At 43.2% G+C, this 22174-nt stretch overlaps 1 protein-coding gene across 2 annotated transcripts in view; it reads left to right on the top strand.

Annotated features, from left to right (window-relative positions):
- Window positions 1–22174, top strand: part of rpgrip1l (RPGRIP1 like) — a 186697-nt gene that overhangs the window by 54931 nt on the left and 109592 nt on the right. For both annotated transcript variants that reach the window (XM_067997882.1, XM_067997883.1), the window contains exons 8-13: window positions 438–584; window positions 1217–1290; window positions 7971–8110; window positions 18854–18960; window positions 19223–19273; window positions 19885–20064. In XM_067997882.1, coding sequence (XP_067853983.1) covers window positions 438–584; window positions 1217–1290; window positions 7971–8110; window positions 18854–18960; window positions 19223–19273; window positions 19885–20064 — 699 coding nt within the window. The remainder of the gene's footprint in view (window positions 1–437; window positions 585–1216; window positions 1291–7970; window positions 8111–18853; window positions 18961–19222; window positions 19274–19884; window positions 20065–22174) is intronic.

The following is a 22174-nucleotide window of genomic DNA, read 5'->3' on the forward strand; positions in this document are numbered from 1 at the left end:
GCTGACCACCCAACTCCTCTCCTGCCCCCATGTTAGCTGACATTGTAAGAGATTCCCTCTCCTTGGGTACTGAATCTCTCCCTTTCAAAACTTGTTTTCTTTTTCAATTGATTTTTTAAAATAGTGAGTTATTCAGTACAGTTTCTGTATAAAGAAGATTGGCATCCCAGTTCTTTCCCCAGCTGCTGAAATTTCTATAGCATTGGTCTCATGCTAGAATTGAATGCATTGCATTTTATTTGAGCATCCCATGCAAAAGAAAATGAAAAATTTAGGAGAAAGAACCACCATTTTTGTTGTGACACAGGTGGAAAGTATTCATTAGCAGTACCTACAGAATATATAACTTCATTAATTGTAATGTAAACTGTGCATGTGTACAGACTAAGTTTGTAATGTACAATGACTACCATTATTGAAGATGTATTGTCTTACAGAACCAGAGAACCATGAAAGCCAGTCATGATGCTTTAATGAACAAAGTTGATGAACTGAATGAACAGCTGAAAAAAGAACGTTCTAAGTGCCTTTGTCTTGAAAATCAGCTCCACTCAACCTCCTTTTCTCAAAAAGCAACTGAAGAGGTAGTTTTTTTTTACTTTTCTCGTCGAAAATAAATATTACTCTACCAGTCGGAAGATAGTGAGCATTGTGTGAAATAATGGATGTTCTACAAGACATTACAATGGCCTAATTCATTCTTTGGATTCAAACGACATCTTAAACCACAAGAACAAAGTTAGAGTGGTTTGTAACCATAATCCAAACTTAGAAATTGGAGCACAGCTTTTAATCCCTCCCTATATTATTTGATATTGTATAGAGTCAGAATCTGGTAAATCACATAGTTGGGTCACTTTGAAAATCTAATTTGAAGGGGCATGTGATTTTATCAGTTTTGTCCAATACAGAACCATTTCATTGCCATCACTGGTTTTAATACAACATGTACACATAGCTTTGGATGCAATAGGGTCTCACAAACTTCTACTTTATTTTCCAAATCACTGAGAACAACTCCATGGGAAATCCGTCATAAACTAATTTCATTAAAGTAAATCACTGTACAAAACTGTAATTGTACAAGCTAGGTCTACAAATGGAGCCTCAAAGGCTTAAAAAATTAAATTGAAAGAAATATTATGTACGTCAGTAGTAATAGAAGTGTACAGAATGTTTTGTTGCTTTATAATTCATATCCTATTTTTTTGATCAGCTACAAGAGAGAGTCAACGATTTACAAAAGGAAAGAGATCTTTTGAAGGAAAATTATGACAAATTATATAACAGGTACCCCATTGTACAGTTTTAATTCCTTTCATGCATTATTTATTTTATTTTCATGAATATAGTATGAGTCCAAACATACCTTCATTGAACCTGCTACTTATAAGCTCGGTTTCACTTTATAGCACAAGCTTCAGTTATATCACTGCATTGCTACTATTTCTGTACACCTTTCTGTCATTTGTAATATCTGGTTTAATATATCCGTAGACTGGCTCTGAAATGCCGCCGGGGTTCTTCTAGACTCCCGTCATAACTGTTGGGAATCCGCAGGGAAACAGCGTAAACGGCTTTTTATACTGTTTCCCCTGGGGGTTCCATTAGTCTCCCACCACAATTATGGCAAGACTGGTAGAACCTCCGTGGAATTTCAGGGCCTGTGTATTTACTGTTCATCTTCATTGTATACAATCTTACTTAGTCGGCATGCCATACAAGATAATATTGCTTATGAACATTATCAAAAGATTCAATGGAATTTTGCGTTTGACTTTTTTCTGCAAATTTGATATTGGTATTGCAGATAGGGTTCAATGTGGGGAAGTGTGAGGTCATCCAGTTTGGATCCAAGAAAGATATATTGGAATATTTTCCCAATGGTGAGAGAGTAGAAACAGTGGAAGAGTAAAGAGATGTACACAAATCACTAAAAGTTAGTGCTCAAGTACAAAAAGCAATTAAAAAGGCTAATGGAATGTTATCCTTTATTTCAAGGGTGTTGGAGTACAAAAGTAAGGAAGTAATGGTTCAGTCCTCCGGAGGCTTAAATAGACCACATCTGGAGTACTGTGTTCAGTTTTGGGCTGAGCACCTCAGAAAAGATATATTGGCCTTTGAGGGGGTGCAGCGCAGATTCACCAAACTTAAAGGATTAAATTATGAGGACAGGTTGCATAACTTTGGTTTATATTCCCTTGAGTTTAGACAGTTGAGGGGTGATCTAATTGAGGTGTTTAAAATGATAAAAGGATTCAATAAGGTCAATGCAGATAAACTATATCCTCGGGTGGGGGAATCCGGAACAAGGGGGCATAATCTTAAGATTAGAGCTAGGCCATTTAAGAGTGAAATCAGGAAGCATTTTTTCACACAACGGGTAGTGGAAATCTGGATCCCAAAAGACTGTGGATGCTGGGCCACTTGAAATTTTTAAGACTGACATCAATGGATTTTTGTTAGGTAAGGGTTTCAAGGGATATGGGAAAAGGCAGGTAAATGGAGTTGAGGTACAGATCAGCCATGATCCAATATAATTGCAGAACAAGCTCGAGGGGCTGAATGTCCTACTCTTGTTCCTACATTCCTATTAATATTCCCCCAACTTTTTCCCTTCCCCTCTTTACTGCTATCATTCAGTGACTACACCTTCTCTTCCAGGAATGAAAGTGACAATAGTGTGGGTTGTGAAATTCGCCATAGCTACCCTCCATAATGCTTCATCATCACTAAGCAGAAGATGTGCTGTGAGACTGGTTGTGCCAGACATTTCTCTCTGAGATCTGGTGGTCTGGATGCAAAAAGGCAAAACCTGACAGCAGACAAATTCAAATCAGAATTAAGGTGGGGGGTTTAAACTGGGGCTAGCATTCGAATGCTCTACCACAAAAACGACAGACAGCTCATTGTCGAACATCAATAAGAGAGAAACGTATACATAGTTTTTGATCTCGTATGCAATTTTTATATTGTTAAATGAAGTTGTAACATCAAAGAAGACATTTGGCACAAGAGTACAATGTTTTTAGATGCAAATTTTTGCTTATTTTATATTATACACCATTTAGTACTAAATATAAGGATTTGTGCAGTTGAACCATTCATTTGTAGGTTTTAGCACATACAGATTAGCCTTGTACCTTCTTTAAAAAGTTCTGTTGGGTGAAAGTATCAAACAAACTAAGCTCTTTTAGTTAAAATACAAGTTAACTATACTTTAAAATGGTAATTTCAATCTTTTATGCATAAACAAAACCAATTCCCTTGCTCTGATTCACGTACTGCTGACAGTTGGCAAAATATACCTTATACAGTAGCATTTTACACACCGCCAGGGGAATGCTGTTGTGCTTCCTTCCCACAATGCATTATGGGCTCAATTTTAAAATGGAAGTGTGGGTGCAGTGGGGGGCTACGAAAATCAGGGAAATGAGGAGCGGGAAATGAACCCGGCTCCAGCCCGCCGAGTTCCGCGTCTCACAAAGACGCATCTGGGTGTGCGCGCTGTTGCCGAACCCGGAAGTCCCGCCACCGATATCTAAAGAAGCAGATTACCTCTGAAATACTTAAGGTATTTTATTTCTTACATATTAGGTAGTTAAAATGATTTTCAACTTACCTGGGTGGCTTTGCCACAGCTTCCGATTCACGCCTAGTGAAACCAGGCGGGAAGGGCCGGATCAGTCAAAAATAAAGTAAATAAATGAAATAAAATAACATTTCACAACGTAAAAAAATAAATAAACCCACCTCTGAAACAATGTCATCTGCACCCCTGTGCTCCAACGTCCGATGTCTCTCCGATGTATCTGCCCCCCCCCACCATGTCTCTTCCACCACCCCCCCCCGATGTCTCCCTCTCCAATGTCTCCCTCTCCGAGGTCCTTCCCACCCGCTCTGATGTCCCCCCCCCCCACCCCGATCTTTGTTTCCCCCCCCCCCCCACTCTTGCAGCGCCGGATGATGTCACTCTCTCTCTCTTTAGAATCATAGAAGTTTACAACATGGAAACAGGCCCTTCAGCCCAACATGTCCATGTCGCCCAGTTTATACCACTAAGCTAGTCCCAATTGCCTGCACTTGGCCCATATCCCTCTATACCCATCTTACCCATGTAACTGTCCAAATGCTTTTTAAAAGACAAAATTGTACCCGCCTCTACTACTGCCTCTGGCAGCTCGTTCCAGACACTCACCACCCTTTGAGTGAAAAAATTGCCCCTCTGGACCCTTTTGTATCTCTCCCCTCTCACCTTAAATCTATGCCCCCTCGTTATAGACTCCCCTACCTTTGGGAAAAGATTTTGACTATCTACCTTATCTATGCTCCTCATTATTTTATAGACTTCTATAAGATCACCCCTCAACCTCCTACTCTCCAGGGAAAAAAGCCTCAGTCTATCCAACCTCTCCCTATAAGTCAAACCATCAAGTCCCGGTAGCATCCTAGTAAATCTTTTCTGCACTCTTTCTAGTTTAATGATATCCTTTCTATAATAGGGTGACCAGAACTGTACACAGTATTCCAAGTGTGGCCTTACTAATGTCTTGTACAACTTCAACAAGACATCCCAACTCCTGTATTCAATGTTCTGACCAATGAAACCAAGCATGCTGAATGCCTTCTTCACAACCCTATCCACCTGTGACTCCACTTTCAAGGAGCTATGAACCTGTACTCCTAGATCTCTTTGTTCTATAACTCTCCCCAACGCCCTACCATTAACGGAGTAGGTCCTGGCCCGATTGGATCGACCAAAATGCATCATCTCACATTTGTCCAAATTAAACTCCATCTGCCATTCATCGGCCCACTGGCCCAATTTATCAAGATCCCGTTGCAATCCTAGATAACAATTCTTCACTGTCCACAATGCCACCAATCTTGGTGTCATCTGCAAACTTACTAACCATGCCTCCTAAATTCTCATCCAAATCATTAATATAAATAACAAGTAACAGCGGACCCAGTACCGATCCCTGAGGCACACCGCTGGTCACAGGCCTCCAATTTGAAAAACAACCCTCTACAACCACCCTCTGTCTTCTGTCGTCAATCCAATTTTGTATCCAATTGGCTACCTTACCTTGGATCCCGTGAGATTTAACCTTATGTAACAACCTACCATGCGGTACCTTGTCAAAGGCTTTGCTAAAGTCCATGTAGACCACGTCTACTGCACAGCCCTCATCTATCTTCTTGGTTACCCCTTCAAAAAACTCAATCAAATTCGTGAGACATGATTTTCCTCTCAAAAAACCATGCTGACTGTTCCTAATCAGTCCCTGCCTCTCCAAATGCCTGTAGATCCTGTCCCTCAGAATACCCTCTAACAACTTACCCACTGCAGATGTCAGGCTCACCGGTCTGTAGTTCCCAGGCTTTTCCCTGCCGCCCTTCTTAAACAAAGGCACAACATTTGCTACCCTCCAATCTTCAGGCACCTCACCTGTAGCTGTCGATGATTCAAATATCTCTGCTAGGGGACCCGCAATTTCCTCCCTAACCTCCCATAACGTCCTGGGATACATTTCATCAGGTCCTGGAGATTTATCTACCTTGATGCGCGTTAAGACTTCCAGCACCTCCCTCTCTGTAATATGTACACTCCTCAAGACATCATTATTTATTTCCCCAAGTTCCCTAACATCCATGCCTTTCTCTACCGTAAATACCGATGCGAAATATTCATTTAGGATCTCACCCATCTCTTGTGGTTCCGCACATAGATGACCTTGTTGATCCTTAAGAGGCCCTACTCTCTCCCTACTTACTCTTTTGCCCTTTAAGTATTTGTAGAAGCTCTCTGGATTCTCCTTTGCCTTATCTGCCAAAGCAATTTCATGTCCCCTTTTTGCCCTCCTGATTTCTCTCTTAACTCTACTCCGGCAATCTCTATACTCTTCAAGGGATCCACTTGATCCCAGCTGCCTATGCATGTCATATGCCTCCTTCTTTTTGACTAGGGCCTCAATCTCCCGAGTCATCCAAGGTTCCCTACTTCTACCAGCCTTGCCCTTCACTTTATAAGGAATGTGCTTACCCTGAACCCTGGTTAACACACTTTTGAAAGCCTCCCACTTACCAGACGTCCCTTTGCCTGCCAACAGACTCTCCCAATCAACTTCTGAAAGTTCCTGTCTAATACCATCAAAATTGGCCTTTCCCCAATTTAGAATTTTAACTTTTGGGCCAGACCTATCATTCTCCATAGCTGTCTTAAAACTAATGGAATTATGATCACTGGTCCCAAAGTGATCCCTCACTAACACTTCTGTCACCTGCTCTTCCTTGTTTCCCAAGAGGAGGTCAAGTTCTTCCCCCTCTCTAGTCGGGCCATCCACATACTGAATGAGAAATTCCTCCTGAATACACTCAACAAATTTCTCTGCTCCGCACCCCCCCCCCCCCGCCCTTGGCATTGCAGCTCCTGCCACGTGCAAAACCCGGAAACAAGATTAATGAGCATCAATGACCTCACAATCGTGTGGGGAAAGGTAAGTTTTTATTTTTCGGGTTTGCGCCCATTGACCCACCACCCCACTGTCATCCTGCCACCCTTTTAAAATTGAGCCCTATGAGTGAGATGGCTGGTGTTTTGGTGACTGAGCTACATAATATTCAACAAAATTTTAGCTCTTGAAGAAAAATGACAAAAATGTCACATTTGTAGTCAGAATTCTGTGGATAGCCATAGCTACAAAACACAAGACAATCACAATTATTCAAAATATAGTCAAAGAAAGAACAATAATGGAATCCCCATGGATGAAAATTTCAGTTACAGGCTAAATTTCACTGTAACATAGCAGCACATTCGGAATACTTGCTCAAAAATATCATTTGCAAGTAAACTTTTAAACTATGTACCTTTCTTGAATGGAGTACAGTTCTCCTTTAACTTTAATATTAAATGATTTGCTTGGATTTTGCCAAGTTGAAACCACTTACACAGTTAAGAAGGGACTTATCCATGAAATGTTGCCTTCAGAGACTGACATTTTTGTGGTGCTTACTGTTGCATCTGTGTGCTCTTCCAAATCTCATTTTCCTGTTTTTCTCACGATGGAGTCGATGTCCAAAAGCGTAATTTAATTTTCATTCACTTTCTTAATTGGTCTCCCTATCTCTTATTAAACAGTATCACACTGATTTTTCTCATTCAAGTAAGCCATTGATGTTGGAGAGGGGATTTTTTTTAAAATTCTGCTTCTCATTAATCATTCTTACTGATTAATAAAACTCCTTTAAAAAATATATATAGTTTTGTACTTGTCCTCCCTTTGATCATTTCTGGTTTTCTATTTTACTCCTGTGTAGAAGTACATTTTTCTTTGTAAGTGCACGTCATAAAACAGTTTCCTTTAAATAATACTTCTTGGTCTCTGCCATCTTTCTTAGTGGGACAAATGGCCACATTGTGCATGCACAATAATCATTCTACGGGCTACAATGTTGCAGGCATAACAAATGCTAATACTTTGTGGTTTCATTTCCTTTCAACCAGCAGCTGGTTTTTAGTACTGCATCCTCCCCAAGCCCCTAAAAAGAGATCAGGTGGGTAGTTTGGGTTATTTATATTGAGGGAATATTGGGGTTTGTATGCGGATAGATTGGTTTTGTTCGTTCCCTGTTGCCGGGTAATTTGGATCTATGTATTCCACTGGAGTATGTAGTTGAATTCCTTCCCTTGTCCCACAGATCTGAGTTATGCCAGGTTTTTTCTGGCTATGGATCTCTAAATTAAGGCCAGTGCCTTTGCTCATCCCACAAACCCTTTCATGTGATTTAACCGCAGCCTGAGCAAGGCGCCTTGGTTTCAACAGCAGCAGACCAACATATGTTTGCTTAATTCCTGAGACATGATGACAGCAGTCTCTGTGACACTAAGGCTTTTTGTTTTAATTATTATTCTCTGTGGAGGATTACTTCCAATAGTTCTTCACATGCCACATGTTTGGTTACAGTGCTTTCGACATGACCCACGAACAACAGTGGAAGTTGAAGGAACAGCAGCTGAAACTACAGATTGCACAGCTCGAGACCGCACTAAAATCCGACCTGGCTGACAAAAATGACATCTTGGACAAAATAAAACTAGAAAGAGGTATCTTAGCTTGTAAAATAAATGAAGCCTGCAGAATCTGCATTCATGAATACATACCACAGTGGTGATAAAATTTCAGGTTTTATTTTGCTTACATCTGCTTGGCATCGTAAATAATTTCAATTGCAGCAGTAATGCAAACTATATGTGAGCGGGTGGTACACTATGTGATCATAGTCCATTATAAGAATTAATTTTCACAAAACTTACAATTCCTACAATAACTAATTTCTTCAACACAAATTTGAGTGAATTAACCTTCCTTTCTCCCCTCCAATTTTAATGACAGTGATTTGTGCAGGGGTGAAGTTAGGACCGTGCAAACCGTGCAATCGCACAGGCCCCCAAGCCATTCAGAGGTCCCGAGCGTATCCACTGAAAGGACACCTACGAAATGGTGATAGCTGATCCCTGATCATTTTGTCAAATATTTTTACATGACCTATAGCAAGCATGCCTTTTCACGATCGTACGTGTGTGGATTTGATACAAGATTAAGTTGGTAGTATCATTGTCTAGTAAAATGTAGAAACTTCACACCGAAAAATGACATGGGGGCCCCCACAAGGCAAATGCCGCTCCTGACCCTGTGGTATTTCACTCAAGTATCTATTCTTCTTCACGTGAGCCTAGGCAGAGAGTGTCAGCTGGCTGTTCAATTAGGGTGAGGTGTGGGTCCATCACAGTCCAGCCTGATGCTGATCTTACCTGATGTCAGCAAGTGTCACAGAAAGTAAACAGGAACTCCGTTGACTTAACTTTCTGTCTATTTTGTAACTTATTCATTCATTCTTATATAATTACAAACCATTTTAATTTTCATCCCAAACAGCTGCTGATTATCAGTACTTCACAATCTTTAAGTAGAACCATTTCTTTAGTGATAATTAAGGAACACCAGACATTCTGTGGCAAAAATATTTGAGGCCAAAATTGCTGGCCTCAAATTGGTAAATATTTTGAATTGTGAAAAGTGGGCCTGTGGTTTTAAAATGTATTACACCAGTACTCTTTTGAACGATACAGAAGACAAATGATAGGTGACATTAAAAATCATATTTGCTTTTTTTAATGTTACCGCTCATTTTTATCCCCAATTATGCCACTTACTAAATTGAAAACATTTGCACAGTTGTAAGCCAATTACAGCCGGGCAAATGGTGGAGTGGGTCTTTGTTGGTCTTTCAGTTCCCAAGGTGGGCATCTGTTACGAGCACAACATAAATTGTTGGCTTATAACAGGCTATTGCTCCATCCAGTGACCTGGCCAAGAAATGACAAAACTCACCAAAGTTTAATTAAGTTCGAGTGATGAGCAGACCTAGGACTAGAGGTTGTGACTTTCTAGTCAGGAGCCAGCCGCACTAACTGTGACAGGCTTGAGATGCCAGACCGCTCCAAAAACCTATTAGATTTAATAACATCTACCATGGTTCTTTCTCGTCAATCACTAAAAGCTTTTATGTAAAATGTATCAAAAAAGCAATTCCTTCATATTGGTCATATTTTGTTTGATTTGTATTGTTTTGTTAGGGGGCAGGGTCACAACAAATTGTTGGGTTAAAAGTCTTGTTTTTTTCATGGGTTTTTGTGATCCAGTTGATGAAATGGAAATTGTTTTGTTCCTTAGCATAATCAATCCCTCACATTGATGAGCAAATTAACACAAAAGAAATATTCAGCATTTTGGGATCGAGTTTCCGCTCATTTACGCTAGTAATATCTGCGCAATCCAGGCGAAATTGGCCGAACCAGCGCAAAAGATCGGGAAATTTCAAACATAAGTGAGTTACGCCCAAAACCATATACATTCGTGTTTTCTGCAATCTTTTTCGCTGGTTTCAGCTTCAATTTGCTTGGATCAGACCCCGTCCACAAAACTGGTCACACTCCCAGGTCGAAATCGTGAGATTCCACTGATTGCACTGGTTAGGAAAAGCTCTTCAAATTGCACTAACTTTCTTAGGCGCACAGGTATTAGCAGACCCATTTTATAAGTTTTTTCATATCAAAAAATATTTAACTTACTAAGAAACTGACTAGTGTACTAGTAAATGGTTCACTATAGTTTTTTGAAGTTATTTTCAGTGATTTTCAATCAGGTTACTCACAGGTGGAGGACTGGACACATATTAAAAATGTTTATTTTTGTTGATAAACCTGTTTTCAGCTGTATTAATAAAACTACACCAGGTTACCGCTCTTAAATACATCAAGGAATACTTTTTAATGGAAAAAAAAAGAAACTATTACATTCTATTATGCACTGGTTCATGGAAGATTTTACATTTGTGATTATGCAAATGAATTTTATCAGAAACTTGAACTGTGACCTAAACCAGTGCAGTTTTGAGTGCATCTTGGGGGTAATTTCCCGATTGTGCCCAAAGCGGAAACTCTACCCCTTTCTACTTACTTTTACATGGCTTGTTTTGTGCATTGTAATTGGTTACAGTGATGGCAGTCGTAATGGTTCACAAGAGTATTACAGATCTATTGATAGAATTGCATTAATTTAAAATAGTAATGCAAACAGCTGCAAATATTGGCTTCTGGCTCGCAAAACTATTCGTTTATTATCCATAGGTATTATCAAATATAAGTCTAGGCAGGACTTCTCAGCCATTTTTTACTATTTTTTTTATGAGTTGTACCCTTATTTTTAAGTGTGTTATATGAAATGATATTGGCATAAAGTTCAAGTGTGTAACTCATTCCTCTGTTCTTAGAAAATTTAATAATAGGAATAAAATATAGATATATTTTGTTTTTTCTTGTACCAATGCCATTTGTCTCTAGTTTGTAACCACTTGTCCCTGTTCTTTTCCAAAAAAAATGTTCTAGGAAAATATTAGATTCATCACTGAGATAGGTTTTAACATCTAAAATAATTAACTCTGTCACATAAATTACAGTTTAATTATTGCAGATGGTAAAGTATACCAAAATATATGGTGTAAAATAAAATTAAATTACACTCCCTTTTAATTTTGAAAAGCTGCCATTAAATAAGGTTTGAAAGACATCCATATTATCTTTATCCCATTTTTAAACATATTTATTGCTATAATGGCTTTTGGAGTCTGCATAATATGGCATAACCATCATATTGAATCCTCCATACTGGTGAAAAGTTGTTGCATCAGTGATAGCTGCTTAATAGTTAAAATTGAACAGAAATATATTTAAGGTACAAAGATGTCATACCAAAGTAGAATAGGTTAATAATCTGTAGTCCTTAATGCAAATAAAATATTCACAGCCTGATTGTATGAAAATTGTAGTTATTTATTGTATTTTATATTGAAAATTGAAATTTTTCATAGTGACTAAAACAGCTCTAAAGCACATAGTCATTTTGTATTTGTGAGACCAGAACTGAACCAGAGCAAACTTAGCATATCAGAAGGCCTGCAAGCATAACAAAGTATCGTAATCACATCAAACAAAACTCAGTCTTCCAAACAGAGATTAGGGGCTCGAATTTAGCAGGCCTGCGGGTTCCCAGCGGGTGGTCCTCCGGGAGCGTCGAAAACGCGGACGGCTAATCGTGTGCGTCCCCCACGCGATCGCGGGATAATTGGACCGATTAAGCCCTGCTTCCGGGTTCTCCGCTCCCCAGCTGCGTGCCGGCCGGCTGCGCATGCGCAGTACCGTCGACGCGATGTAGGAGCTCCACTTAAAGGGGCAGTCTCCCAAAGCCCCTCCTGCTGCAATCAAGAGGTTTGAGACGATGGCTCAGCCAAGGGGAAAGGCTGCGCCCCGTTTTTCAGACCTAGCACTGCAGCTGATGCTGGAGGGCGTGAGGAGGAGGAGGGAAACGCTCTTCCCAGAAGATGGACGCAAGTTCCCTGCCGCCGCCACCAGGAAGGCATGGGCAGAGGTGGCGGCGGAGGTGAGCAGCAGGGGCAACACCCCAAGGACTTGGGAGCAGTGCCGCAAGCGCTTCAATGACCTCACTAGGTCCGGCAAGGTAAGTACACCAACGCACCCTCCCACATCCCGTCCCCACCATCACGCCAAACAGATCACAACCCCTCCTGCACAGCCACCACTGCGCTCCATCAGCAATCCTCACAGCCACTCATTCACCATCCTCGCCGTGCACGCAAGTACCCACCGTCCCTGACCCCACCCGAACACTACCACACACCCCAATCCCCATGCAATGGGATGGGCACGTGGCCCACGCATCCTCCCATCCATCTGCGCCACGCTCAACCCAACCACACCGATGCTCGATGCGTCTCACGATGCAATACGCACCCACTCACACATCTGTGTTTTGCCTTCACAGGAGAAGAGAAGCAAGAACAATAGGGAAAGGGCACGCACCGGAGGTGGGCCGCCGCAAGTGGTGGAGCTGACCGACGCCGAGGTGGAGGCGCTCGACCTCGCCCGCACGCGACATTGCCTGTCGGTGGCTGATGGCGAGTGTGTCGCTGCCGAAACAGCCGGTAAGGGAAAGCTGACACTCAACACCCATGATCGCGAGTGACCGTATCATCACCTGCCATCAGGCGCACTGTCAAGTTGGTCCACATGCCTCAAAGTGCCCTCTGTTCTCTTGCAGGTCCGTCTGTGTGTGAAGCGCTCGAGGAGGGCGATTCCTCAGAGGACATGGCGGTCTCTGAGGGTGCATCGTCACATCAGAGCCAACCATCCACCAGCGCAGAGACACGCACCTCGGTGGGTCCCCCTCGCCAACTAGTTGGAGTAGCACTTGGTGAGTCACCGCGCACGAGTGAGCATGAGCAGACCCTGGTGGCAGGGGCAGCCGCGGAGGGTCCGTGACGGAGGGAGCACTCATCTCCAGGCTCTGCTCAGCCGGACCCAGATGCTGAACCCGGGGGCCACCAGTGAAAAGGAGAGTCGTCGAGGGCCACCAGCTAATTGCTGAGGTACTGGGAGAGGTGCCGCGCGCATTGTCCACAATAGCGCAGGCGATGGAGGAGTCCAACTCCTGCATGCGGGCATTGGTGGCGCAGGCACAGGAGGGTACTGGCGACACAGTGTCGCGGGTAGGTGCGGGACTGTCTGCGGTGGAGGACAGGCTGGCCTCCCTCAAGCGTCACGCACAGCTCCAGATCGAGTCCTTGCAGGCCCTGACAACGTCTGTACGGATTCAGGGTGAGCAACATTCCGCCGCCATCAACAGGCTGACGGATACACTAGGGGTGGCCTTGCAAGGCCTCACACATGCCATCCAAACTGCCGTCCAGCAGGGTGGAAGGGGTGATGTGGGCCGAGGCCACGAGAGGGATGATGGTGACCGGGGACATGGAAGCGGGGACGCTTCTCAAGGCGCCCCCACGTCCCACCCGTCGCCCACCTCTCAACCAGTACCCGCAATGGTGCCTTCTCTCCAGGTGGCCGAGTCTGCCCCTGCCCCGGTGCAGGAGGAGCAGTCTGTGGAGGTGCCCTCACGGGCACCGAAACCCAGGGGCCGTCCGCCCAAAGCATCTACCCGGTCAAGGCGAGAACACGAGCAACCTGCCACTACCTCTGATGGAGCCACAGGGGTAGCACCACGTAGGGGTACCCGGAAAAGAAATGCAAAGGCGTTATAATCACAAAGGGAATACACCAGGGTGTCTATTAATTTGTACATTTTTTTTTATATAATATCACATTGGAGATATTAAATACTCTATTCTCACCACTCCTGCCACCTCTCGTCCATTCTTCCGCGGCCTGTGCAATAGGTGCGTTCCGTGGAGGCCATCATGACGGCGAACACCTGCTGCCACCCATTGGGCACACTGCTGTGGGTGCAGGATTACTGGCAACACTCTTCAGTGGAGGGGGCTGGTATGGCCGCTCGCATGTGCAGGTGAGGAGATGCGAGCGCCTCGCAGTGTCTGACGTATGAGTGCCTCCCCGGCCCGGCGAGCATCCCGGTGAGTCGTGGTTCGGCGCATGGGTCGTCCACTATCCTCTGGCGCGTCCTCCTCCTCCGCCTCCTCCTCCTCCTCCTCCTCCTCCTCCTCCTCCTCCTCCTCGCCCTCGCCTTCCTCACTGTGGGTGGCGGGTGTGGATGGGGCCTCCTCCAGTGGCACCCCTCTCTGTTGGGCCATGTTGTGCAGGGCACAGCAGACAACTATGATTCGTCCCACTCTGAATGGTGTGTATTGCAGCGCTCCCCCAGAACGATCAAGGCACCTGAAGCGCATCTTGAGAAGCCCTATGGTCTGCTCAATTGTAGACCTGGTAGCAGTGTGGCTGTCATTGTACCGACGCTCCGGCTTGGTGATGGGGTTCCTCAGAGGTGTCATGAGCCACGTGTGTAGGGGATACCCCTTGTCGCCGAGGAGCCAGCCGTTGCCGGCGTTGGGTGCCTGCAGGATGGGCGGGACGGCGGACTCCCTGAGGACGAAGGCATCGTGGCAGCTGCCGGGGTATCTGGCGCACACGTGTAGGAATCTCTGGCGGTGGTCACAGATGAGCTGGGCGTTCATGGAGTGATACCCCTTCCTGTTCATGAACAGCCCTGGCTCATGCGGAGGTGCCCGTATTGCGATGTGGGTGCAGTCGATTACACCCTGCACCCGTGGGAAGCCGACCATGGCATGGAATCCAACCGCCCTCTCCATCTGGCTGCGCTCGTCCATGGCGAAGTTGATGTAGTGCGAGGCCCTGCGGAACAACCCATCGGTGACCTGCCTTATGCACTTGTGTGCAGAGGACTGACAGACCCCGGTGATGTCCCCGGTGGCACCCTGGAAGGAACCGGATGCGAAGAAGTTGAGGGCAGTGGTGACTTTGACGGCGACAGGTAAGAAGATGCTGCTTGGTCCATCAGGGAGCAGCTCGTCGTTAAGGAGGCTGCAGATGTCGGCGACTACCTGGCGATTGACTCTGAGCCGACGTATGCACTGCTCCTCGGAGAGGTCCATGAAGCTGAGCCTCGGTCTGTACACCCTGTGCGGAGGGTAGTGCCTCCTGCGACGCATCCCTCTCTGCGGTTGCCCTCCCTCCTGCTGTGCAGGTGGGTGTGCCGCAGCACCGTGTTGGGGGGCCCCACATCTCCGAGGCGGACGGCGTGGACTGCGAGGCTGCTGGGGCTGGTCATGCTGTTCGTCCTCCGACGATGTCAACGCACCACCCATCTGGCAGGTGTTGGTCTGAGGGGTTGTGCAGGGTAGGTGGGTGTTTCCTCGGACTGGGGCTGCGGTTTCGTGTCGGTCTGTCCTCTGGCTTGGCGGGGGGTGGTGGAGGGCAGGGGTTGCCCTATGTGACGCGGTGGCCTCCTGCGTGGGTGAGGGCTCTCCCCCGTGGAGCGCACCTTGGCACCTGCCACAGGCTGCTGGCTGCAACACGCCTGGTTGAGGAGGGACTGTTTCCCCCAGTGTGGGAAACTCACTGCCTTGAACCTAAAATCCCACACTTCCTCTTTTGACAGCTGCTTCAGCTCATTAACTGACCACAACGAGCAAGGTAAGTACACTCAAGTGGAACCCCGCTGGCTTTAATTGCCTGCGGGATTCCCACCAGCGGGGCTTGCGTGCGCAGCCCCGCACGTCAGCGCGGTACCCGGAAGTGGCCGGGATTTCGTCGCGATCCGGTCACGTGACCGGATATCGGGATTTTCGGGGCCGCCCCGCTGGGAACCCGCCGGAAACACGATCCCAAAATCGAGCCCTAGAAGTTTAAATTTTAGCGAATGTAGTTTCTTCATCAGGAGTTAGTCAAACTGAATAACATGTTGAAATATCTACAAGCTTTAAGTACTACAGGAAGCCTCTTCTTCAAGTGGTCACTTTGGAGACTGTCGTTCTTTGACTTTGGCTTGTAATATTGTGCACAGTAACCTAGTAATGGTAGTGACCTTAGCACTATCCGAATAAAAGTGAAAACAAAAACACCAACGAAAACCATATTGCTTGACCATCAGTTTCAGAGCATGATAAACAATTTTTCCCCCAAATCACACACAGTATAATATTCTGACGTGAATACGCCAGAAACTTATTAGATTTAATAATATGTACCATAGTTGTTTCTCCTCAATTGCTAAAAGCTTTGATGTAAAATTTATCAAATAGGCATTTCCTTCATAATGGTCATTGCAACACAAAATTCCTGCAATTTTGGAATGTTCAAGTCTTAATAGTATGGACTAAAAAGGGTTAAAAATGAGCATCTGTAAGATGTTAAAACTTTCCAGAATTACACTGTAAGCAAAATAATACTCTGCAGTTGTATCATGTTTTTAATTGTAGTGTCTCTGCAGAACAATTATGATATATTATTCTTTAAATAAAAAAGTCTGTTAAGGAAGTGGGTACAAAACTAAAATGCAGACTCCACAGAAATTGCACAAGATAGGAATGATACCACTTTTATTAACAAAATAACTGCAATTGTCATAGTTTTTTTTGTACTTACGGGGATTTAATGTTTGATTAGATAAACATTAAATAACAGCAGATATGATATATTAACTGCTATAAAATGTATTAGTTCATGTACTGAAACATTAATTCTTTTTATTTTTAATATGTTTAGCAGATTTTAAAATGATATTAAAGGGTAAGATCACCATTGTAACTTTATATACAATTTCCCCAAATGCCATTCTGTTTGTTATTTCTGTTAGTTATCTACAGGGGTAGGAATGTGTACATCAAATGTAAGGGGCCTAACGTCTGTTGTAGGCAGCCGGAAGGGACGTCTGAAAAAATTGCACGACTTAATATTCGGCCGGATATTTTTCAGGCGTCCTTGGGGCACAGAACATTGGTCCCCAAAATTGGGCCTTGTTGTGCCCATTTTATGCTCATAAAATGAGCGTAATGAGGTCCAATTTCTACTTCATATTGTCTCTTCGTCTGTTATTGCCAAGATGCATCAGGCATTAAGTTTGGAATTAATTTGTGATTCATAAAGCTGTATAAAGCATTTAAAAATGTCTGCTAAAATATCAAGTGATGATCCTTTGGAATAAGATGTTCTCAGTGTTAAGTAAAACATTATTTTTCTTGCTTTCATGAGGACAGGAGTCATGATGTAGGAAAAATACAATTTTTAACTCGCCCATCTGGTGAGATTGCATTGATTCCACATCAGCGTATGCCTGATTAGTGAAGCAAAATCAAGGGAGCCAAGCCACTTTACATATGGAATCAATTAATACTTTTGGTTGTAAATTCGTGCTAAACAAATACTTTGGTGCCTAGATTATATGTTTACCATGTTTACAGGACACAATGCTCAAAATTGGCAATTTTGAGCACCATGGGTGGAACTTTAGACTTCTGCATGGGTGTAAAACTGGCAATATTGGATCGGCCACCCGTTATGCAACCCGCCTGATATTCCTTTCCACTGACTTCAATGCAAAGGAAAATCGGTAGCCGATCTGATATTGCCCATTTTACACATGCGCCAAAGTTGAAAGTTCTGGCGAATATCATAGACTGATACAGCACCGAAGGAGGCCATTCAGCCCACTTTGCCCATGCCAGCTCTTTGAAAGAGCTATCCAATTAGTCCCACTCCCCTGGTCTTTCCCCTTCAAGTATTTATCAAATTCCCTTTTGAAAGTTATTATTGAACCTGCTTCCACCACCCTTTCAGGCAGTGCATTCCAGATCATAACAACTCGCTGCGTAAAAAAATGTTTCCTCATGTTGCCTCCGGTTCTTTTGCCATTTACCTTCTATCTGTGTCCTCTGGTTACCGACCCTTCTGCCACTGGAAACAGTTTCTCCTTTATTACTCTATCAAATCTCCCCTTAACCTTCTCTGCTCTAAGGAGAACAATCGCAGTTTTTCTAATATCTCCACGTAACTGAAGTCTTTCATCCCTGGTACCATTCTAGTAAATCTCCTCTGCACCCTCTCTAAGGCCTTGACATCCTTCCTAATGTGTGGTGCACAGAATTGGACAAAATACTCCAACTGGGGCCTAACCTGTGTTTTATAGAGGTTTAGCATAACTTCCTTGCTTTTGTACTCTATGCCTTGATTTACAAAGCCCAGGATCCCATATGACTTTTTAACGGCATTCTCAACTTGTCCTGCCACTGTACAGCCCCCAGGTCACTCTGTTCCTGCACCCCCTTTAAAATATGTTCAAAAGAATACAGACAATGGGATAGAGTCCAGGATGGGCTAGATTATACGTGGTCCTGTGGGTTGAATGGGCCATACTTTCTTGTTTCTTATGTTCACAAAAAAAATCTGCTGTTTGGCAAAGTAGTATTTTAGTTTACCTCTTGTATGATATAAGAAGGTTTTGTAATTGTGATCTCATTTTAGGTAGACAGTAAATCAAAACTACTATAATGTAATTTCACAGCCTTTCAAAAACAAATGTATGTCCAGGCACTGAGCTAGGTTCAAACCTTAGGGGTAGAAAGTCCTTATCCCTAAAATCACTGTTGTCATTTACAATGTCTAAGAAAATTCCAACTACTTATCTTAACAAGTGTCAAATTGCTATAAAATCATTGGAGAAGATTTTTTTTTGATCTGCTATTTGTAACAAAATTGTAAACCTGTTTTACTATTTTGTTACATATAGCACACAGGAAATTTTCTCCCAGCGTTTTAAAAGAAATTACAGTGTGGATAACATTTTAAACTGTTCAGGACAACAACTGGGTTACCCATGTTCTGCTCTTGATTTCCCTTGGAGACGCTATTATTAGGTACTGTCATTGTTACATTTTTATTTTAACGCATTGTTGTCTGGGTTTGCTTTTCTATTGTTTCCATTTCTTGAACGATGAATGTCAGAACAAAATGAGCGACTCTCCCAGGAGAACAAAGAACTCCAGCTCCACTATCTGGAACACAAGCAACAGCTGGATGAACTAAAAGATCGTATGAAGTTCTTCACCAAAGTAAGATACTTACCTGAACAGAATTTATATCTGCCTGAATGTGACAATGGAAAGCTTGAAATGTTTTATGCATAGCGTAAGTACACCAGCTTTATGCATCATAAAGCCTTGGAAAAAAGAATGTAAAAATGTGATAGTTTATTTATTCATGATATTCAAGCCAAATGTCATATTTGGTGAGAATCTACTATGTTATTTTCAGTTATCTCTGTATTATTCATTTCCATTTAATAATGCCCTTTATTGACTATTTTAATTTCAGGAGAGTGATATTGATGTGGCTGAACTCAGTGAAGCACTGATGCTCATAAAGGTAATGTAAAGAAGTTGATCCCTCTTCCAATTCTTGCCTGCTCTGTGGTCTAATAACAATCTGACCCTCATATGCCCTGATTGGAGTGACAAGCATTTCAAGAGGCTAATTCATTGGTGAACCTTCGAGTGGCTAATGTAGCTTACTCAAACATATGAAAATGTCAGAAAGAGCAAGGGGAGTAAAGTCAGAGAAGAGTAATCTGAAGTTTATTTAGACTGTGTGAATATTTCATTTTTACAACAAAGGTTAATTAGTCCACACCCAGAAATATTTGCATAAATATATATTTTTTATTAATATTGTTGAGAGTTTGTCTTTTGGAAGCTAAGTAATGCAGCTTTTGTTTGGACTTTGAAGGGTAGGACAGAATTATAACCTGATGGGGACACAAAAATACTGGGGCAAAACTCGGGAAAATTACAAATGTTGTTTAGCCATGAAAAGCAAAAATATACAACAACAAACCCAGCTTGAACTAAACTTTCTGTACACTATAGTGCTGCTAGCCAGCTATATTGTAGATTTTTGTGTTTGTAGTGAGGTGGAGAAAGCTGCACTGGAAGGGAAGGCGTGTTTACATCAATCATGCGATTTTACCTTTGTTGTAGGTTCGTAAGCATCAGAAGAATGGAAATCTTGAATTTCTGGAGAAAGTGGAGGACAGCATTAATAAAGATTTAGAGTACTCTGTGCGAGAGCTCCAGGCAACGCATGCAGAAACCGTTCAAGAACTTGAAAAGACGAGAAATATGTTATTTATGCAGTACAAGATTAATAAAGATTATCAGGTAATTTTCTATATTACAAAGATATAACAGGTAACTCAAACTCATTACTATTTCAGTTGGATGAAGCACATGGAAGAAAACTATGAAAGGATGAGCTAGATGGGTGAAAACTTGATTGGAGAGATTCAGATAGGGAAAGGCAGGTGAGAAGGGCATGGATTTCTGAAGTGATAACACATTCAAGGAATTTGAAGAGGAAAAGAAGGTTGGAGATAAGGCGGTAGTTTGCAAAGACAGAGGGGTCGAGCGTTAGCTTTTTGAGGAAGGGGGTGATGATGACAGTTTTGAAATAGTGCCTGAGGAGAAGGAACTATTTACAATGTCAGCATGGGGACCAAGAAGAGAAGTTGGGTGGCCAGCAGTTTAGTGGCGATGGAGTCATGGGAGCAGGAAGTGGTCTCATGACCAAGGTGAGCTCAGAGAGGTCAGAGGGGTAGTTGACAGAGAAACTAGAGAGAAATGGGATTTAAGGGCTACGGCATGGGGATCTAGAGAACATTTGACTTGATGGGAAAAGGAAAAGGGGGGAAGTGCCTGTTCCTGATTCATATTTTTGATTTATACTGCAATGTACATGATTTGAAAACAATTAGCATTTCTGCCAATTAAATTTATTTTGTTTTCAAATTTATGGCATTACTTTATTTTGGAAAAAGCAACATTTGCTTATGTTTCAATGGTCTGTGCACTTTTCTTAGCCTATTGTTGTCCATGGTTTTGTTACATAGAATCAAGTTGATTGACTTTAGCACTACTTTGAACTAATAACAATATTATCATGCAGTGGTGAAAAGGACAGATTTCTACAGACTGTCTTGGAAGTGATTCAGCAACTATAATGCAAAAGGATTATAATCTAAAATAAGATAACTGAGTTCAAATACCATTATTGATTGATATTTCATTCACATGTACCTTGACAGTGAGTTTGCCAGTCTCAGCAGTCAACAGAGGAAGGAGGTTAAACTGGCTAAGCAGGATTTACTTTTCTTGCTTCCACCTGTGCAGCATTGCCCACCTCCATCCTTGCCTTATCTCATCTGCTGTTGAAACACCTCTACACTTTCTTACCTCCAGACATGACTTCTTTAACACCCACTTTTCCGACTTCTAAGGCTTCATCCTTTAGAAACTCCAATTTGGTCAAACTCTACTGCCGTCCGGTCCCACACTAAGTCCCATTTGCCAATTACCCCTCCCATCCTTGCTAATGTTCATTGGTTTCCTGTCATTGGTTTTCTCCTCAGCCTCATGTCAGCCTTAGCTCAGTGGTAGCACTCTCTCCTCTGAGCCAGAAGGTTGTGGGTTCAAGCCCCACTCCAGAGATTTAAACACATAATCTATGCTGACACTTCAATGCAGTACTGAGGAGTGCTGCACTATTGGAGGTGACGTCTTTTAGCTGAGTTAAACCGAGGCCCCGTCTGCACTCTCGTAGATTTAAAAGATCCCACAGCACTATTCAAAGAAGAGGAGGGGAGGCCTCCTAGTGTCCTGGCCAACATTTATCCCTCAACCAACACCTGAAACAGATGATCTGGTCATTGCTGTTCGTGGGACCTTGCTGTGCGCAAATTGACTGCTATGTTTCCTACATTACAACAGTGACTATACTTTAAAAGTACTTCATTGGCAGTTCAGAAAGATCCTGGTGTCAAACCCGCTGGTGCCAACAAAAGGATCTTGGGGCAAAAAAAATAACAGCAATTGGAATAAAGGCTCATAAAAGTCTAAGTATCAGCCGAGAAAAATGCAGGAAGGGACCTTAAAAGACCTAATGCACTTACCTTTAAAAATCTGTGGACCTTTTAAAAGCCCTCCCACAAGTCCGCCCCAGGCTTCCTCCCTGCCAGATTTCCATGGGTGAACTGGAGACTCAGGGCTCAATTTTCCCGGGAAATGGCGGGGGTGGGGGGGGCTCCGAAAATAGGGGCAATCCAGTTCGGGTTCGGAATCCGGCTCCAACCCGCAGACTTCCGGGTTCCCCACTGACACGTCTGGATGCGCGCGCGCCTCCCGAATGCGGAAGTCCCACCGGCAATTAAAGCTGGCGGGATGATACTTGACACAGTTGTTTAGATAGTTTAAGTACTTGAACTACTTAATTTTC

The sequence above is a fragment of the Heptranchias perlo genome, chromosome 16, assembly GCF_035084215.1.
Source record: "Heptranchias perlo isolate sHepPer1 chromosome 16, sHepPer1.hap1, whole genome shotgun sequence".
Classification (NCBI taxonomy): domain Eukaryota; kingdom Metazoa; phylum Chordata; class Chondrichthyes; order Hexanchiformes; family Hexanchidae; genus Heptranchias; species Heptranchias perlo.